The following is a 22,214-nucleotide window of genomic DNA, read 5'->3' on the forward strand; positions in this document are numbered from 1 at the left end:
GTTTAATGTAAAAAAAAAACCGAAATCATATAGAAAGGCTTATCATGAGAAACAAAAATACTCTTCTCCAGAAACAATTTTTGATAATATCTGTGGGCTCTTCTCATAATCACCCCCGTTATTTTTTTTCCTGTTGCCCGGATTAGAGTGCAGTGGAATCATCATAGCTCATTGATAGATATGCCTGTCATTGGTGACGTACCTCTTGTGTCTATGTTCTTCCTCCTGATTTTTCACTGTTGCATGTGCTATAGCTTTTTAAAACTCCTTTATGAACATTTTGATAAAGTATTGGAAGGGATTACAGATAAATGGCTACGTTCCATCTGTCTACAGCTAGAAACCCTTTGATCACATTCACATCATCATTCATAATCAATGTGAATAATTTTCAATACAAAAAATGTTTGATAAAAGATTAAAATTTAATAACTTTAAGATAAGGACTAGAAACAAAAACCTTGTAAAGAATGAACGAACATAAATACATTCAGAAAAGAAATCAGACGATTGCTGCATCGAAATACTAAGCAATAATTAATAATGCAAAGAAAGTAACACATTGTCAAATAAGAGTATATCTATTATAGAATGCTTTGACTCTGAGATTCAGTGTGAAGTCATCAGTTAACTTCTTTTTTTTTTAAGTCTCAAAAAATAGACAACTAGTATTTATAAATAAAAGTAAAAGATAATTTCAAAAAAAAAGATCATGCCAAATCTTACAGACAATAGAAAAAGAAGAAATATTAAAAGAAAAAATTGAATTTTTAAAGGACACTTGTATACAGATTATTTGATTAGAATGGAGAAATTCAAATATATTTGATTTTTGAGGAATTGAAACTTAGCCTCATGTCTATATCACTTTTGAAGTTTTTCTCTCCTGTACTTGTTCCCATTTTTAAAAGCATTTCCCAGGGCGGCGCTTGTGGTTCAGAGGAGTAGGCACCAGCCCCATATGCCTGAGGTGGTGGGTTCAAACCCAGCCCCGGCCAAAAACTAAAAAAAAACAAAACATTTCCCCCATTTCTTTTGTAAGTAAAGAATTCCCCAAAAATTCAGTAGGCAGATAAATTTAAATGAGTTGATCTTTTATTGGGAAGTGTTAGACCAGGCGTCTGTTAAACAGAAGTGACATTTATTTTGGCTAAACAGTTTCTGTTCTACATATGTGTTTACATAACATTTCCACACTCCATAAATTGAACAGAGCAGGTACCCATATTTTTCTTGCCTAAGTTTTACTTTAGTATTTGTCAAGGAAATGGGTATTAATGACCATTTAATAGTAAGAAAAATTGGTACAGAATGATTGTGTTGAAAAGAGATTTTAAATTTTACTGAGCCGTGAACTCTTATGTATGCAGCTTATTTGAATAGTCTGGCAGCATGAAAATTGGAGTTGATTCTTAACATAGGATCCATATTCTCATCACTGAGATTTAGCGGACAATAACATTCCTGGGTACAACTACAACTTGGCACTTTGCCTTACAAATGAAAACAGGGTAATCTAATTCTGTGTACTGGAAATTTTTTTCAAACTGTTCTCAAAGAGAAGAAATGTTACCAACTTTAAATATCAGCACCCCATCTCTTTTTTTTTTTTTTTGAGTCAGAGTCTCATTATATCACCCTCAGTAGAGTGCTGTAGCATCACAGCTCATAGCAATCTCAAACTCTTGGGCTTAAGCCATTCTCTTGCCTCAGCCTCCAGATTAGCTGGGACTACAGGCGTCTGCCACAACACCTGTTTTTTGGTTGCAGTCATCGTTGTAGCAGGCCAGGCTCGAACCTGCCAGCTTTGGTGTATGTGGCTGGCGCCCTACTCACTGAGTGAGCTATGGACACCGAGCCTGTTTTATAAATCTTTTAATTTTACATAAATGACCTCACACTGTATTCTTTTATTTTTCAGTTAGTTTGGTTTTGAGATTTATGCATGATGGTGTGTGTAAATGTAAATTCTGTAGAACATTACATTGTGTTAGTGTCATTGTATGCTTTTCCTTATACACATAGGAGAATTGTTCTAGGGTGGGTACTCTAAAACCAATAATTCCACAGGAAATTATGTGCTCTTCTATCAGAATTTACTCGAGATTTCTGATGCTGTTCTGGTTCCTGGTTCTCTGTGTGTGACCTATTTTTTGCCACTGGGGTTCTTTAAAGTTTTATGTTTTATCACCACTGTTTTAAAATTTCAGTTACTTTTTTTTGTTGTTGTGGTTCTACTTTCAGTTTTGACACTTGTGTTGTTTAGTGCTGGGAAACTTTTGAATCATTTCTTTGATAAATTCCTTCTCTTTCCTTTGTCCTTTTTTGTAGAATTTGTTAGTTGTAGAATTTGATCCTATAGCTTTATTTGTTTTATTCTCTTCTATTTTGAATCTTTGTGTTTGGGGAGAGGGATGTAGGGAATTTTACTTCTGGGGTATTTTTTCCAACTTGTTTTCCAATCTTTCATTGAAAATTTTCTGTATTTTTATTAAAATTTAAACATTCGTTAATTATATATTTAAAAGTTATGTTACGGTATATGTATGTGGCATAAAATGATTGAATCAGGCTAATTAACGTATCTACACCTTAAATACTTATATTGTATTCTTCCATTCTAACTATGACTTTATATCCTTTTGAACCACACCTTCTCATTCTCTCCACCCTCCTATCCTTTAATAACCACTGTTCTACTCTGTTTCTGTGATCTCAGTTGTTTCAGATGCCACATGTAAGTGCAGGCATGCAGTACTTACCTTTCTATCCTGGCTTATTTCATTTAGTAAAATGTCCTCTAGGTTCATCCATGTTGTCTTTAGATGACAGAATTTCCTTCTTTTTAAAGGCTGAGTGGTATTATATTGTGTATATACATGTACCACATTTTCTTTATCCATTCGTCCATTGATGGGCACTTAGGTTGATTGCATAACTTGGTTATTGTAAATAATGCTGCAGTGGAATGAAAGTGCAGGTATGTTTTCAACATACTGATTATAAATCCTTGGGATATATACCTATAAGTGGGATTGCTGTATCATAGAGTAATTCTAATTTTAGATTTTTGAGGAGTCTCCATCTAGCTGTTCATAATCGCTATACCAATTTACATTGTCATGAACAGTGTACAGGGTTCTTTTTTCTCCACATGCTCACCAATACCTGTTATCTTTATCTTTTTTTTTTTAAGTTTCTTTTTTTTTTTTTTTTTTGTAGAGACAGAGTCTCACTTTATGGCCCTCGGTAGAGTGCCGTGGCCTCACACAGCTCACAGCAACCTTCAACTCCTGGGCTTAAGCGATTCTCTTGCCTCAGCCTCCTGAGTAGCTGGGACTACAGGCGCCTGCCACAATGCCCGGCTATTTTTTGGTTGTAGTTTGGTCGGGGCTGGGTTTGAACCTGCCACCCTTGGCATATGGGGCCGGTGCCTTACCGACTGAGCCACAGGCGCCGCCCCTATCTTTATCTTTTTAATAACTATTCTAGCAGATGTAAGGAGATAAGTCATTGTGGTTTTAATTTGTATTTCACTTAATGATGTTGAACATTTTTCATATATATATATATACACATATATCATATATATATTTTATGCTATTTTAATTTCTAGAGTACTTTTTCCCCCCAAGTATTCTTTTTCTAATAATATATTCTTGGTTCATGAAGACAATACTCTCATTTCTCTTGAGTTTTTTGCTTTTGTTTTTGTTTTCTGTTTTTAAGATGAGGTCTTGCCCTAATGCCCAGGATAGAGTGCACTTAGCCCCATCATGGCTCACTGCAGCTTCAAACTCCTAGCTCAGGCAATCTTCTTGCTTTAGTCTCCTGAGCAGATAGAGCAGCTAGGACTACTCGCATATGCCACCACATCCAACTTATTTTTCTTATTTTTTTGTAGAGGTGGGTCTTGCCCAGGCTGATCTCAAACTCCATGGCTCAAATGATTCGCCCACTTTGGCCTCTCAAAGCACTGTGATGACAGGCATGAACTAGTGTACCTAGCTAGAAACCTTCCATCCCCATTCTCTGCTTGTTTTTTTCCCTTTTGATTTTTTTCTTTTCTTTTCAGTTTTTCATGTTGCATGTTTTCCTTCAGTAGTTGGTAATCCTTGGATATATCTATTTATATTTAAGTGTAAGTTTGGAAGCCTTAACGGGGATGTTATTAGATAGGCCTCCACTTGATGGTCGTGGAGACCTGAAACATTTTATAGACGTTCCTGTGTGTAGGTAATCTGTGGGTATTTTCTCCAGGACTACTGAATTTCCTCAAGGAGCAATCTGTTGGCCTGCTTGAGGTTTCTAAGACTTCTAAGTTGAGTTGAAAAAGAAGGCTGAGCATTTCAGCATTTGTCATGCAAATTTATAGTTTATATTTCTGGTTTTCAGTAAGGCTTCCTCCCCTGGCCCTCAGTGAAATCGGCTGTTTCTAAATCCAGAATCTCTGTAGTTTACCTTTTTTTTTTCACCGTAAACCTCCAGTCTTTTGCTGTATTTGATGGTTTAATATATGTCTGCAAATTGTGTTGGGTTTTTTTTTTTTTTTTTTTTTTTTGAGACAGTCTTACTCTGTTGCCCAGGCTAGAGTGCTGTGGTGTTAGCCTAGCCTACAGCAGTCTCAAACTCCTGGGTTCAAGAGATCCTCTTGCTTCAGTTCCCTGATTAGCTGGGCATTTGTCACAATGTCCAGGTAATTTTTTTTGTTTGTTTTTAAATTTTTGGTAGAGACAGGTCTCCTTGCTCCTGAGCCCAAGGGATCCTCTCACCTCAACCTCCCAGAGTGCTGGGATTACAGGCTTGAGCCAGTGCACCTGGCCTTGTCATCCAATTTATTTTAGGAGGTGTGGTCTGTGTCTCTTACTCTTGAATTTGAGTGGGCCTTAATAACTTGATTGTAACCAACAGAATGAAGAACAAGGAACAATTGAATGATTTCTGAGGGTATAAGTCAGAAAAGGCTAGCTTCTACCTGGGACAGCCCCACTGGGGGAAGCTAGGTCCCATGTAAAAAGTCTGATGACGCTGACACAGTCAAATGGAGAGGCCACATGTAGGAGCTCCTTGGGACAGTCCCAGATGAATTCTTAGCTAATAGCCCACATCAATTGCCAGTTATATAAATGAGCTTTCAAGTGATGATTCCTCCAACCAATGTCTGTATGCAATAATAAAAGAAAACCTAAATGAGAACTGCCCAGTTGAGCTCTTACAATGAATGAGCTAATATTGATATATTATTAACTAAGCCCTGATTTATTCATAATTTCTTAGGTTTTATCTAATGTCCCTTTACTATTCTAGCATACCGTTTAGGATACCACATGCCATTTTCATCACATTATATCAAAAGTACATACTGTGAACATGATCTGTGACTGTTAATGTCAATCATGATCACTTGGCTGGAGTAGTGTTTGTCAGGTTTCTCCACTGCAGAATTCTTCTCTCCCTTCTTTACATTTCGTGGTCTTTCAAAAGGAAATCATTATGCTCGCTTCATACCTCAGATAGGGAAATTTATGTTCTACCTCTTTGAAGGTGGATTATCCACATAAATTATTTGTAATTCCTCACTGAAGATTTCTGTGTTTTTCCTATTTATTTACTGATTCAGTCAGATGCTTGCATATTTATTTTATGCTTTGGATTATACTCTAATGCGGCTTAATTTTGTTGGTCAGATTGTTTATTCATTAAAAAAAGAAAATATGATCTACCATAGGCCAAGAATGGTGATAACTTCTTAGAAATTGAATCACTGGGTCAGAGTTTCCACTTATTTTATGACCTTTATTATTTTAGTGTACATTTTTAAGCCACCTAACATGATTGGCAAAGTCCTAAGTGAAGAGATTTTCCATAGCCATCTTAACCCTTGCTTTATCCAACATTTCAGTGAGAATGACTTAATTGAGGGATACCTTTTACTTTACATGTTGAAATAATTTTAGATTTGCAAAACAGTTGCAAAGATAGCACAGAGAGTTTCCACATACCTCTTACTCAGTCCCTTCTAATGTTCACTTCTTACATTAGTATGGTGCATTTATCAAAACTAAAAAAATCTACATTGTTCCTATTAAGTAAACTCTAGACTTTATTTGTATTTCACTAGTTTTTGCAGAACTTCCCTTTATGTGCGCAAGTATTCAATCCAGGATACCACATTACATTTAGCACACTTTCTTTTTGAGCCCTCAATTTATATAAATATTTTTGATTTTTAAAAAAGAAGGAAACTTGTAATGCATTAGCCACATAAGCCTAGAGTTTCAGAATGTAAGGTCTAGGCTAGTCTGCTTTCATATGAATTCTGATTTGCCTCTTATAAGTTGTATGGTCTGGATACACTAGGTATCTTAATTGTCTCAATTATAAAATGACAATATTAATAGTACTTAACCTTAGTAGATTATTATTAGAATTATATGATAGAGTACATGTCAGTATCTTAGTACAGTGCCTGGCAAATAGAGGGCATTAAAAAAAGCAGCATTTTTTATTACTATTGCTATTTATATTACATTTTTAGTCAAAAGTACAACCTTTGGGGAAAATCTTGTCCATAAGCCTGAAGCATCCCTAACACCACCTCATTTTTTCCCCCTTTGGATAGGAAGCAGATGGGATTGACAGATTGTACTGTTCTTAAGCAAGGCTTGCCAATGTCCATGTGTCCCCTGTAACAAAAATTGTGCCAACTGCAGTACGGAAGAGAATTTTACAGTATCTGAATGTCCTTTGTTGAAGTTTTATGATTTTCTTTGTCTAAGGATTTTTGGTTAAAGATCTCCTTGAGAACTGTTTGTTTGCTTTCTTGATATTTATTTTTCTAAAGGGCAGAATTTCAATAAATTAATGTTTGTGAAGCACTTAAAACAGTGCCTGCCACAGAATAAGTGCTATAGAAGTATTTGCTTATTCCTTAATGCCTCAAATAAAATAAAGCATATTATGATTACATGTGGTACTGCACCACTAGTGCAAAAATTAAATGAAATAATACAAGGTAGGAGGACCGTTAACCTTCTCAAATTAGCCCCCTGGTTGTCTCTGCAGAGGCTTTGTTCAGGGCAGTCCTCTTTGCAGTCTGCCCTATCATACCACTGAGACTGCTGAAGATTTTTGCCTTTCGGCGCAAGGCTGGTAAAAGTTTGCATAGGATAGTTGGCATTTGTAATTATTAGGGAATAAAGGGAGAATGAAATTGTTTAAGCATTTTTTTCTCTACATTTTCTGCAATTTAAATTTTATTATAATTAAAAAAAATATCCATGTATAGTTACAAGAGAGTAGTGGTCCTAATTTTGGTAGAACCTAGAGGGACAGCATTGAATTTACTTTAAAAAAATTGTTATGGAAAATTTCAGACCTACATAGAGGTAGAAATAATTAGGATGATTGTACTCCCATGTACCTATTATCCAGCTTCAACAATTGCTGATACACAGCCAATTAAAGGCAATATTAATATTTTTGAGTGTGTGATATTTGAGTCCAATAACATCATCAGTCTAAGAGCAACCATTTTGTTTTTTTGTATATGTGTGTACAAATTCTACATTTCTAAAGAAGGGTACGGGTTTTTTTTTTTTTTTTGGTCTGGGAATGATGGCTCATGCCTGTAATCTTAGCACTTTGGGAGGCTGAAGTGGGATGATTGCTTGAGGCCAGAAGTTCAAGACCAGCTTGAGCAAGAGTGAGACCTTGTCTCAAAAAAAAAAAAAGAAAAGAAAGAAAGAAAAGAAAAGTTAGCCAGGTGTAGTAATTTTTAAAGAAAAAATTAGAAAACAATTAGTAAAATTTTTTGTTTTTCTGTAACTGTATGTTGCTAGCTAAAATCCACATGAATGCATTTGTGTCATCTCTTCATGAGTGTTTTTATACTATGTTGTAGACTGAAGGATTGTCTTCCAAGAGTTATCAGACAATACTGGATTTTTGCTAACATGCTTCATTATGTAGTATTATATTGATGTCCAGGAAAAAATCATTAATCCTTTTTTATAAAATTACAAAATGTATCATAAGAATTTTGTTCACTTTGTCTCTTACAGAATTAGAATTGAATTAGGTGGAATTTGATACTTGTACTTACAGTGTAACAGCACTATTTAGTCTTGTTTTAGTCTTTCCAGAAAAAACTTTTTCCTCTGTTCCTGTGGCATGTATATCTATTCTTGATTTTATGATATGCTTCATTACATTTTCATGCAGACTTACAAGGGCCATAGCATCCCAGTTCCCATGCATTGAGTATACAATTCATGCTTTTATTTATTATTTTATAGTGGAGTTCCTGACAAGTTTTTTCAAAACAGCATGTATCTGATGGGTCTTTTTTTTTTTTTGTAGAGACAGAGTCTCACTTTATGGCCCTTGGTAGAGTGCCATGACCTCACACGGCTGACAACAACCTCCAACTCCTGGGCTTAGGCGATTCTCCTGCCTCAGCCTCCTGAGTAGCTGGGACTACAGGCGCCCGCCATAACGCCCGGCTATTTTTTGGTTGCAGTTCAGCCGAGGCCGGGTTTGAACCCGCCACCCTCGGCATATGGGGCCAGCGCCTTACCGACTGAGCCACAGGCGCCGCCCTATCTGATGGGTCTTAATGGCTCACTCACTGTGTTAATGTGGGTAATTATTTCCTCGGTTTGCAGAGAGAAACTTTAGGTACCAATGTATTGATATTTGTAGTGATTTAGATTTTTGTAGATTATAGCTTCTGATTACTAAAAAAGGATTCACTTAAGGAATTTTCTTCATTGAAATAATTTTAAGTAATTTTATTTTTATTACATCCAAATGGTTTGAAATGGAACTGGTACAAACTGCTGGTATACATGTTGGTATAATGCAAACTATCTCTTTCAGTCCTGTCTCCCGTCTTCATTTCTTTTCCTCAAAATTTGTGAGGTATAATTCCAGAGAGTGAATATATGTCTACATATATCTGCCCATATGCATGCAAAAATGTGTTATTCTACAATTGTAGCATATTGTGCTTTATCATTAAATATGTATCATATTATACTGTTAAGTAAAATAATTAATTCCCAAATGAGTGATACAAATACTGTTTTCATGGATTTTACCTTTGTTAACAGGGTTGTAGTGAATAGTCATTTTGTACCCATGGGAGTGAACCTGTAGGTAAATTCTTAGAATTTGCTTAACAGGTTTGTACAAATACAATTTAGATTGATTTTTATTAAATTGTTTTCCATTAAGGTTGTGCCTTTTGTTACCAGCAGTGTTAGTGTGTTTTCACATAATATTACCAAGCCTTTGATCTTTATCAGTCTGATACACAAAAAAATGATATCTCCATGTAGTCTTAATTTTCATTGCTCTTACTATTATTTTTTTTTTTTTTGCAGTTTTTTTTTTTTGGCCAGGGCTGGGTTTGAACCCACCACCTCTGGTATATGGGGCCGGCGCCCTACTCCTTTGAGCCACAGGCGCCGCCCTTCATTGCTCTTATTAATGAAAGTCTTTGTTTTTGTGACAGAGTTGCTCTGGCTATTGTGTAGTGGCATCACAGCTCACTGCAATCCAAACTCTTAGGCTCCAGCAATCCTCCTGCCTCATCCTCCCTAGTAGTTGGGACTATGGGCATGTACTGCGATGCCAGGCTGATTTTTTTCTACTTTCGATAGAGACAGGGTCTCACTCTTAGCTGGTCTTGAACTCCTGACCTCAAATGATCCCTGGCTTTCCAGAGTGCTAGGTTACAGGTGTGAGTCATTGAACTTGGCCTAGCTTAGATGTAGTTTAAGGGTTTTTTTGCTTCATTTTTCTATAATGTCGATCATTTTCTTACTGATTTATAAGTTCTTTATTAGTACATATTAGATGTGCATGTTTTGGGGTACCTGTGATAATTTGATATTGATATAATCAAGTGGGCTAATTGGGATATTTTTTTTTTTTTTTTGGCCGGGGCTGGGTTTGAACCCACCACCTCCGGCATATGGGACCAGCGCCCTACTCCTTGAGCCACAGGCGCCACCCGGCTAATTGGGATATTGTTTTGCTTCATTATTTAAAAAAAATGTGCATTTATACAGTGTAAAGAACTAAATGTTTCTACCAAGGTTTGGTAGTTTCTGTGCCCTTATTCTTGGAGAAGTTTCCTGACAAAGAACTCTTAATAACTATTCCTTGGGAATTTATTTTCATATTTCTCAGTAATGTGCTTCTGTTTCTGCTTCTTTTTTAGTTGTAGGAATTATCTATTGATCTCCCATTATAGAAGATGAGATTTAGCTCTTTCCCTCTGCTACTCTCCTACTGTATTGATACATACAAGTAGTGCATGGCCAGTGTATGAAAATTAGGTCAATTTAAGGAGGTGGTCAGCCTAGGGAGGTGGTCAACTGTGGAGGTTCTACTGTAATTGTTTTTTTTTTTTTTTCTTCTTTTGCCTTTTTTTTTTTCCCAAGAGACAGAGTCTTCATTGCCCTTGGTAGAGTGCCGTAGCGTCACAGCTCACAGCAACCTCCAACTCCTGGGCTTAGGCGATCCTCTTGCCTCAGTCTCCTGAGTAGCTGGGACTACAGGCACCTGCCACAACACCCCACTATTTTTTTTTTTAACAACTTATTTTTTTATTTTATTTATTTATTTATTAACACCCCACTATTTTTTTGTTGCAGTTGGGCTGGGGTGGGTTTCGAACCTGCCACCCTCAGTATACAGGACCGGTGCCCTATCCACTGAGCCAGAGGTGCCGCCCTACTATAATAGTTTTAAAGGAAGTAGTGTGTTAGAGAGCATTTGGGAAATAAGTATTTGGAAGTAGTTTGTTTTGGGATTTTTTTTTTTTTTTTTAGGGGAAAAAGATACTCTAACAATGAAATTTGCATTGTTTAAATTGAGAATTTAGGAAAACTCATGCATTACATCTAGACAATTCAAAACGATATAGTTTATGATAAAAAGAAAAAAAAAAGAAGTAACCTGAATGTTAATTGATAGTGGACTGGGTAAGTAAATTGTGGTACATATTATACATACCACAGAATATAGTGAATGAACTATAAACTCTGTATCATCGTGGACGAGCCTGAGAAGTACAAATAAATACTAGAGTTAATAGTACATACTTTAGGTCAATGAAAAGTGCCAGACATGTAAAACTAAACCACCACATGAATATGGTTAAAACCACAAGGGATACAAATTAGAAAATTCAATGTAGTGCCCATTTTAGGTGGGAGAGGGGTACAGTTGGGGAGGAACTAAATAGGAGCTTCAGTGGTCTCGATCATGTTGGATATTTTAAACTGTATGGTAGGTACATGAGTGTTCTGTTATTCTTTAGCTATATATACATATTATATAAACTTGTATGTATGATACTTCATAATATTTACAAAATTAAATCATTATGGGACAATCCCAACTTTAAAATGAGACCAAATGGGGACTTCTATAAAAATTTCCAGTTTGCAAAAGAATGGGATTCCTGGTACAGCCAACAGGTGTGCTGGTGACCAAAGCTCAGGCAATTAGATGCCCGTTTCCAGGACTTTGAATCTTGAGCTAGTGACTTTCAGAGAGAATTGAGCAGAGAAGGACAAGTAAGGCTGCTAGTTGGTGTAACCTTCACTTTTTCTTGCCACCCAGTCTCTCAGGGGCTATTTTGTTGCCTGATGGTTTTCCAAGCTGGGTTTCCAGCCTCCCGTTGGTTTTTAGGGTCTTCTATAGCTTTCTATTAAAGCCCTCTCCTTCCTTACCTCTCTCCTTTCTTTATTCTTAAATTGAAAACAAATTTGGTACGGTCTGGCCCCTTGCAAAAAATAATAAATTTGGAAATAGAGATTTCTAAACTATTTTTTAAAAAAACTTGTAAATGAGGAGGCCTTGTGGATTTTGAACCTACTTTTTAAAATGTAAAACAGCAGCACCTTAATTGCGAGAGTAGAAGGAAAGATGAAAACCTTAACAAAACTTTTTCCCATAATTGATAGATGGGATTGAAAAGTGGTTTAATAAATATAGTCGACAATTTGATTTTATTTGCCCACCACCTCCGGTATATGGGGCTGGTGCCCTAATCCTTGAGCTACAGGTGCTGCTCCATTTAGGTATCTTTTTAAGTTTCCTTTTTTTTTTTTAATTAATATTAAATCATAGCTGTGTACATTAATGTGATCATGGGGCACCATACACTGGTTTTAGAAAGAGTTTGACACATTTTCATCACACTGGTTGACAAAGCCTTCCTGGCATTTTCTTAGTTATTGTATTAAGACAATTATATTCTACATTTACTAAGTTTCACATGTACCCTTGTAAGATGCACCGCAGTTGTAATCCCACCAATCACCCTCCCTCTGCCCATCCTCCCTGCTCTCCCCCCTTCCTCTCCCCCTTCCCCATATTCTTAGGTTATAACTGGGTTATAGCTTTCATATGAAAGCCATAAATTAGCTTCATAGTAGGGCTGAGTACTTTGGATACTTTTTCTTCCATTCTTGAGATACTTTACTAAGAAGAATATGCTCCAGCTCCATCCATGTAAACATGAAAGAGGTAAAGTCTCCATCTTTCTTTAAGGCTGCATAATACTCCATGGTGTACATATACCACAATTTATTAATCCATTTGTGGATCGATGGGCACTTGGGCTTTTTCCATGACTTAGCAATTGTGAATTTAGCTGCAATAAACATTCTGGTACAAATATCTTTGTTATAATGTGATTTTTGGTCTTCTGGGTATATACCTAGTAGAGGAATTATAGGATTGCATGGCAGATCTATTTTTAGATCTCTAAGTGTTATCCAAACATCTTTCCAAAAGGAATATTAATTTGCATTCCCACCAGCAGTGTAGAAGTGTTCCCTTTTCTCCACATCCAAGCCAACATCTCTGGTCTTGGGATTTTGTGATATGGGCTAATCTTACTGGAGTTAGATGGTATCTCAAGGTAGTTTTGGTTTGCATTTCTCTGATGATTAAAGATGATGAGCATTTTTTCATATGTCTGTAAGCCGTGCGCCTGTCTTCTTCAGAGAAGTTTCTCTTCAAGTCCCTTGCCCAGCCTGTGATGGGTTATAACCAGAATCCACAGAGAACTCAAACGTATAAGCAAGAAAAGAACAAGTGATCCCAGCGCAGGTTAAGTTTCCTTTTTAAAAAGAAATAGCCATTAAAAATAAGAATCTAGGCTCAGCGCCTATGGCTCAAGCGGTTAAAGCACCAGCCACATGTACCTGAGCTGACGGGTTCAAATCTAGCCCAGGCCTGCCAAACAACAATGACGGCTGCAACCAAAAAATAGCTGGGTGTTGTGGTGGGTACCTATAGTCCCAGCTACTTGGGAGGTGGAGCAGGAGAATTGCTTTAGCCCAGGAGTTGGAGGTTGCTGTGAACTGTAATACCACGGCACTCTACCTACAGCTTGAGGCTCTCTGTCTCAAGAAAAAAAAAAAAGAATCTAAATAATACTATTCTTAGAACTAGGCTTTCATATCATTATATCACAGAATAACATTAAGCCTTGATTATCAAAAATAATCAAGCTTTCTCTGTGCCAGTGCTTTAAGTAGAAAATATACTGATTAAAAGAAAAAATAATTTTTAAGTATTGGTAATCTTATACTTTCAAGATTTCTGTAAGTATATGTAATTTAGCAATACAATATTATATAACTCATGAAAAATTATAAATATAAAATGCATATACAAAGTATATATAGAATACTAATATATATATAGTTTATCAGATTTTTATAAATGGGGATATGTAATTTTAATGTAAAGTTCAATAATGGTTATAGCTGGGAAAAGATACTTCACAAATATACATAGACCTAAGTGGAAGTCAGTTGATCCTAGAACAGTGTTTCTCAAAATGTGATAGTTAAGTCACCAGCATGCTTTTTTGATGGTCTCATCTAAAATGTATAGAAAAAAAATCTTTGCATGTAGGGATGGGGCTATAGGATCTGCATTTTGAGTAAATAATAACAGTAAACATTTTATGGCTGTTTACCATCTTTTAGGTACTATTATAAGCACCTTACTTCACTCATTATTCACAGCAACCCTGTGAAGTAGAGACATAGGTGGCTAAGAAATTTGACAGATCAGCCAGTTAAAGTACAGAGGTAACATTGTATGTAGAAAATATACCACATTCTTATCTCACCTTTGGGAACCACCGCTCTAGCCTAAGTTGTTTGAAGGTGGGAAAGCTTTATTCTGTATTAATAGTAATGTTGGGCAGGGAGAGAGGGGATAATTAAGAATGGTACTTTGTAATTCTGAGGATAAAAGTCTTTGTCATCCTACATTGGGTAGTTTCTTCATGGTTTATAATGCTCAGCAATATGAAGTATTTTTTTAGCACCATATTAAAGATATATTTATTTTTAACAATTCAAGTAGTGAATATATAGTTTTCAATTTGATTCATAATAAAACTTTGATAAAACCAAATGTTTATAGATTTTTGTGTTTTAATTAGAGTTTGGAGTTTTTAGGATTACTAGGGGGAAAATATTTGGATTTCAATACTTATTTTTGAAAGTCTTAAATATACCTATTAACATGCTTTTCTACCTTGATTTTTTGAACAAGACAACTCATCATTCTGTATTGTTCTCCTTGTCCAATCTTATAAACTTAGGACTTATAAATTGAATTTAAAAAATATTCTTAACCAAATTTCATTTTTGTTTTCCTTTCTTCTAGAACAGTGGTCTCAACTTGGCTGCATGTAGGGATCACCAGAGAGGCTTTTTAAAAATACTCCTATCTAGGTTCTATCTCCAGAGATTCAGATTTAATTGGTCTGATGATTCTCATGTTAGGGCTGAGAAACCAAGGAGGATGTAAGGGAGGAAATTTCTTTCTTTTTTTTTTTTTTGGCCGGGGCTGGGCCTGAACCCGCCACCTCCGGCATATGGGACCGGCGCCCTACCCGTTGAGCCGCAGGCGCTGCCCGGAGGAAATTTCTTAATGGTATTTTTGTTGTTGTTCCAGTAAATTGAGATAATCCTGAAAAATATACTTGAGAACCATTTAACACCTGTAATTTTTTTTTCTTTCAGATTTATTGCTAAACATGGGTGCATTTTTGGATAAACCCAAAACTGAAAAACATAATGCTCATGGTGCTGGGAATGGTTTACGTTATGGCCTGAGCAGCATGCAAGGATGGAGAGTGGAAATGGAAGATGCACACACAGCTGTTGTAGGTATTCCTCATGGCTTGGAAGACTGGTCGTTTTTTGCAGTTTATGATGGTCATGCTGGATCCCGAGTGGCAAATTACTGTTCGTCACATTTATTAGAACACATCACTACTAATGAAGACTTTAGGGGACCTGCAAAATCAGGATCTGCTCTTGAGCTTTCAGTGGAGAATGTCAAGAATGGTATCAGAACTGGCTTTTTGAAAATTGATGAATACATGCGTAACTTTTCAGACCTCAGAAATGGGATGGACAGGAGCGGGTCAACTGCAGTGGGAGTTATGATCTCACCTAAGCACATCTACTTCATCAACTGTGGTGATTCACGTGCTGTTCTATGTAGGAATGGACAAGTCTGCTTTTCTACCCAGGATCACAAACCTTGCAACCCAAGGGAAAAAGAGCGAATCCAAAATGCAGGAGGCAGCGTAATGATACAACGTGTTAATGGTTCATTAGCAGTGTCTCGTGCTCTGGGGGACTATGATTACAAGTGTGTTGATGGCAAGGGCCCAACAGAACAACTTGTTTCTCCGGAGCCTGAGGTTTATGAAATTTTAAGAGCAGAAGAGGATGAATTTATCATCTTGGCTTGTGATGGGATCTGGGATGTTATGAGTAATGAGGAGCTGTGTGAATTTGTTAAATCTAGGCTTGAGGTATCTGATGACCTGGAAAATGTGTGCAATTGGGTAGTGGACACTTGTTTACATAAGGTATGTAAGTTTTTTGGTCATAATTAAAATACCATATTAATTTTGAAAAAGCATGGTGAGTGAGATTAAGCAAACTTAAATTTTTAAAACTTCAGATATTTTCATAGAGAAGACTTGTGTATTTCAAAATCTTCACTAGAAACGAAACCATGGTTTTCTTTGCTATCCCATTTGCCCCAACCCTCTTGTTTGAAAATTAAGTTTAATAAGTTTGAGGCATTTGTTGTCTTTTAGATTCTTTATGGTTTGTTACTGTGGCAAAGCCATCTGTATAGAATTGTGACTTGATTCAAATTCTTGACATTGGCAATGGCTATCTTATGCCTGATTATGAATTGGCTTGATAATACATATATATATATAGTAGAATTCTGTATTACATATACGAAAAGATCAAAAGCTGCATAAAATATTAGAAGTTGTACTAGAAGCCCAGCCTTAGGAAAATTTCGTTCTGAGCCTCTGAACTGCAGAGACAAAACCTGAAATGAAAGTATGAATTGTATATTTCTCATTGTCTACTAAATTAAAAAAAGGGCTTTTTCTATCAATAAAATCTAAAAAGAATTTACATGTGACTATGTAAGTAATATAAGACTTGATGGATAGTATCTTTTGTGTTTTGTAGAAGGTAAAATTCTTCACATATAGATGCATTTATTATTATTAAAAACCAAAGGCTTATATAGGATGTATACATATAGAATACTAAAGTTTATTTAGATTTTTTATTTTCTATGAATCTTTATTTGATATATAGTAGTAATAGAAAAAAATCCAGAGTAGTAGATTGCAAGTCCCTTAAATGTCTTTCAAATACTCCATTATTTCAATTTTTTTTTTTGACAGCACTTATATAGAAATCAATTAAAATATGAGTTATTTGGCAAGTGCTGGGAGTAGGCAAGTTTTCTTTGACTCTGATTGAAAGCAATAGAGTTTGACCTACTTATTCTGTCCAGATGAGCGCTATTCTACTTCCCCTCCACGTGAGGTGTTGTGGAAGGTATAGGCATAGCCAGAAAATTTTTCAAGAAGGATCTCTGGGTCTATGGAAATGCCCAGATTTTGGTGTAGTACCTATTTATTTTCCATAGAATAGAAAGAGGCAATTTCAAAAACAAAATTTAAAGGCTGTTGTTATCAGTGGGCAGCTTTTTTTGAAAGGCTTTTAGATGATGCTCCTAGGTTAACTGATTTTTATTTTTAACACATTGTATCTTTTTATTTCTCTTGATAAGTTAAGTACAGAAGTATTGATGGTTGTCAGTGATCATGTAGTTACTGGGTTTAAAATTAACATATTTCTCATTGGACTGCAAATGAAGTGATTCTGACTTGTAGCTTTTTTTATTTTTTTTTTTAATTTTTTTTTAAATTTTTTTTTTTGTGTGTGGTTTTTGGCCAGGGTTGGGTTTGAACCCGCCACCTCCGGCATATGGGACCAGCGCCCTACTCCTTGAGCCACAGGCACCATCCTGACTTGTAGCTTTTTGAGATGAAATCAGGGATATGTTTTTGGCCTGACTAGCAAATGAAATCAGCATTTTCACTCTGGGAAGCTGAGGTGGGAGGATTATTTAGGGTCAGGAGTACAAGACCAGCCTGAGCAAGAGCAAGATGCCAACTCTACAAAAAATGGAAAAAAATTAGCTAGGCAAGTTGGCACATACCTACAGTCCCAACTACTTAGGAGGCTGAGACAGGAGGATTGCTTGAGCCCAGGAGTTTGAGGTTGCAATGTGCTAGGATGACACCACTAAACTCTAGCCAGGGGTAACAGAGAGGCTCTGTCTCCAAAAAAAATTATTTTTCCTTCAATTACAAATAATATATGCTTCTTATTTTTAAAAAATCCTGATAATACAAAAAATATAAACACTCAAAATTTTACCATCCACCTAAGTCATCTTTGTTCATTCTGGTATCTCTCTAGTCTTTTCTGCCTGTGTGCAAGTATATATTTTTTTATAAAAATGAGATCAATATATAGTGAGATATCTCTGTGTACATAAGTATTGATCTGCATTGTTTTTCATGGCTGCGTAGCCTTCTCAAATAACATGAGGGAATAGCCAAAAATTTATTTGGTCTATTTATTAGGTCTGTAATTTGGAAGAAGGAAAGAAGTTTATATAGTAGATATATGTATCTACTATTTAATGAGATTTAAAGGATTCTAGTGGGCCATCTCCACTCGATAACTTTTCTTAAAGTGCTAAAATGTTCATTTTGGGCGGCGCCTGTGGCTCAAGGAGTAGGGCGCCGGTCCCATATGCGGGAGGTGGCGGGTTCAAACCTAGCCCCGGCCAAAAACCAAAAAAAAAAAAATAAATAAAATAAAATAAAATGTTCATTTTGGATGGTGTTAAAAGATTCTAGGTGGAGTTGGTCTTAGCATCTCAGAAATGAGGAGTGATAGTAACAGACAAGTAGTTGTGTCTACATTCAGAAGGTGAACATCATAGTTCCTTTGAATAGTGCTTTATCCAAATTGAAATTAGTTTGGAGGTTTGGATTGAAACATAACAGACTTAAAGATTTTTTTGAACACTGAGAGTTACTTAAGGAAAACGCCATTTCCAAGTGTTAGCAATATTATAAAATAGAATACAATTACTTTGAAATTACTCAGAAATACTAAATATAAATTTAGTAATTCATAAAAAGCATTTAGTGATTGCTTAGTAGGTGTTAGTTTTATGGTTTAAGAGGAAAGACAGCTGTTTCCTTGATAAGAGATTTAAATGAAGTCTTAGTATTTTCTAATATTTCTGTTATTTCCTGCCCTACTTCATTTTGTGTTGCTATAAAGGAATACCTGAGGCTGGGTAATTTATAAAGAAAAGAGATTTATTTGGCTCACAGTTCTGCAGGCTTTATTGAAGCATAGTGCTAGCATCTGCTTCTGGTGAGGACTTCAGGAAGTTTCTAATCATGGTGCAAAGGGAAAGGAATGGGGATGTCACATTTCTTGAGAGAGACCAAGGGGGCAGGTGGGTGCCAGGCTCTTTTAAACAACCAGCTCTCATGTAAACTAATAGAGCTTATTAATACTCATTACTGTGGGGAGGGCACCAAGCCGTTCATGAGGGATCTGCCCCTATGACCCAAACATGTCCCACTAGGCCTCACGTCCAACATTGGGATCAAATTTCAACATGAGATCTGAGAGGGCAGATATCCAAACTGTATCACTGGTCATTCCTTAATAATACTTATATATATTAGCCTTTTGATATTCAACAGAGCCTTAATAATTTATAAACACTTTTGTGTTAACTCATAAAATCTTGAGAGGTTGTGAAAATCTTCATAATCATAATCACAATAGTGTTAGTAAATTATTGCTTTCTGTGAACTAAATGCTTTTTAAAGCACTTTACATAGTTTAACTCATTTAATTTTCACAACCATGTAAGGTAATTAGCATCATTGTTAATGATAAGTATTTTTCAGGGTTGCTCTTTAATAATAATAAGCTATAAGTGTTGGGTAACTCTGGTCAGGTATTATCCTGTTTAAACTATAGTTAAATACAAGAGAATGGTCCCTGTGAAAGCAGCCTTCCCTTTTTATTGCCAGTGTTAGCATTCATGGTCTTTACCTGCCAACTAATTTGGGGTTGCATAGAATATATAACTGCTATTTTGCAGAGCCTTTTCCACAACTTATAAATCATCTATATTGTTAACCCTCGCAGTAGCCTGAGGTGAACAAAAGAAAAAATTTTATTTTTAATTTGCAAGTAAGAAAATGGAGGTTGTTTGACATTAAAGGGTAATTGAAACTGATTCTAGAATTCAGGTTTAATATTTTTGTTAGCGGTGTGTCCCAGAAAGGTCTGATAATCGTGTATGTGTGTTTTGATTTTTTTGGTCTGAAAAAATTTTCCCCAAGGGAAAACATTAAGATTTTCCATTTCCCCCCCAATTATTACAAAATTAATACATATATTTTTAATATACAAAGATATTTGAAGTAATTTATCTTTGTTTCTTCTTTCCAGTCTCATCTTCCTTAGATAACCACTGTTTACAGTTTGCTGTACATCCTCCTGATGATTCTTTGTGTTTATTACACAAATGTATAAGCATAAAAATAGCATTTTTGCTGGGTGGAGTGGCTCATTCCTATAATGTTAGCACTGTGCAAGGCCAAGGTGAAAGGAGGCTTGAAAACAGGAGTTTGAGACCAGCCTGGGCAACATAGTGAGAACTTAAAAAAAAACAAAACACACCTTAGCCCAGGATGGTGGTGTACACCTGTAGCCCCAGCTACTTGGGTGGCTGAGGCAGAAGGATCACTTGAGCCCAAGAGTTTGCAGTTGCTAGTGAGCTATGATTGTGACGCTGTACTCAAGACGTCTCAAAAAAAAAAGAATCTTTTCTTTCATTTACTATTTTACCGAAATGGATTATGCTATGCATATTACTTTGCCATCTGCATTACTTTTTCTTAAATCACAAAGGTTATTTATTTTTAGGTATTTATTTATTTTAAATACCTTAAAGAAAAGATATTTCTTTAAATCATTCTTTTAAAATACTACTTGATTTCCCTAAATTCCATTTATATACCACCTATCAGAAGCCTTATTTGAAAAGATGATGTAGTATCTGGTAGTTGGATAAAATTGAGGGAAATTATTTACTTTCTATCAACCCCAAAGAATCTTTTGGTTCTGAAGTCAGAACTCTTCCCATTATAGTTTTCAGAAAATCATAAATAATGCAAAAGCAGACATAGACAATATTAGGGTGGGTGTGATTGGGTATTTGGAGGTGTAGAGAAGGGCTCAGTGTAAAAGCACAATATGTGTAAAAGCAATATAGTTTAGTGTGGAAATTTCTATACTTTTCCCTAATGTCTTAGTAATTTTTCCATAATACTACTTAGCGAAAGTTAATACTTAATAGTTCTAAGTATTAATTGATTAGCTCTAAACTTAAATCAGTCTATATGTCCTCATAAAGTAATACATATACACTGAAAAAGTGTTTCTTTTTTCACTTGATTTTTTAAAAAAAAATTTATAGTTACTAATGATATATATGTATCTGCTAGATACTGCAGTTTCTCAAATCTTATAATCATTACACACTGCCATCCTCATTTTCTGTATCATACTGATTTTTATGGGAACTTGCTTTTTATCACAGCAACCCCCAAAACCCCGGCTGTGCAAAAGTAAGATTTCATTGAGAGGAATTTAGCATTATCTACTATTAATAGTGTAAACTTCAAGCTAGTTTATGGGATGTAATCACTGTGTTTCTCCCTCATTTAAAGTATGTCTGGTGAGCACATTGTAGAAACTTGAGGCTTTTTGATATGCTGTTTGGGAAGCAGAGATTTAGTGTTAAAGAGCGTTTGCTTTGGAGCCATTGTTAAGTTACCTATGTCACATACTATATTATAGATCTCAGTTTCTTCTTCTTTGTAAAAGAAAAATCAAAACACCCTCTTCATGGGGTTGTTGAGAGTAAACTCTCTTGGCAAGTGTCTGGATAGTATAAATAATAAATTTTAGTTCTGTTGATGATGGGTTATGAAACAAAGTATAGAGAAATTTGTATAGAGAAAAAATTGATTCAAGGAATAAAGTAATGGTGCAGTGATTATTCTTGAACAAAAGTAATCATAGGCTTCAGTTTTCGTGGATAAGTGAAAATTTAGTTTGTTCCTTCAGCTCGTCTGATTTTTGAACTATATGTAAATGAAATAACTATAGGAATGCCAGGATAAAGTGATGTTAAAAATTGAGTATTGATAGTTTATTTGTCAGGTATTAATTTCATAACCTTGACAAGGATAGAGATTCTTTTCAGGACACTTTTTTGTAACCATATAATGTTTAGCTTTGAAACTAATAGCATCGAATTTTCTTTTTAAATTTAGCTGCCCTTGCTAGGCACAGTGGCATGTAGTCCCAACTACTTGAGAGGCTGAGGTGAGGAAGGATCACTTGAGCCCAGGAGTTTGAGTACAGCATGGGCAACACACTGAGACCCTGTTTCTAAAAATTAATTAATTTAATAAAATAAGGGGGGGAAATGAGGTACCCTTATTTATGGCAAGGGCTCTGGCTTCTTTGACCTACTACTATCTATTAGAACTCTAATTCATGAGAGTGTTGCTGCTCTGCTGTTAAACAGGTAAAATTGTACTGAAATAATCAATTTTACTTTTAGTTTTTGGAAATAGGGTCTACGTCTGTCACCCAGGCTGCAGTACACTGCTGGCACAGTAAGAGCTCACTGTGGCCTCAAGCTCCTACTGA

General features: G+C 35.7%; 1 protein-coding gene across 3 annotated transcripts in view; it reads left to right on the forward strand.

Annotated features, from left to right (window-relative positions):
* Positions 1–22,214, forward strand: part of PPM1B (protein phosphatase, Mg2+/Mn2+ dependent 1B) — an 89,530-nt gene that overhangs the window by 33,108 nt on the left and 34,208 nt on the right. For all 3 annotated transcript variants that reach the window (XM_053588969.1, XM_053588970.1, XM_053588967.1), the window contains exon 2: positions 15,072–15,931. In XM_053588969.1, the coding sequence (XP_053444944.1) occupies positions 15,086–15,931 (846 nt within the window). In that variant the 5' untranslated portion in view covers positions 15,072–15,085. The remainder of the gene's footprint in view (positions 1–15,071; positions 15,932–22,214) is intronic.

The sequence above is a fragment of the Nycticebus coucang genome, chromosome 4 (assembly GCF_027406575.1).
Source record: "Nycticebus coucang isolate mNycCou1 chromosome 4, mNycCou1.pri, whole genome shotgun sequence".
NCBI classification, from domain to species: Eukaryota; Metazoa; Chordata; class Mammalia; order Primates; family Lorisidae; genus Nycticebus; species Nycticebus coucang.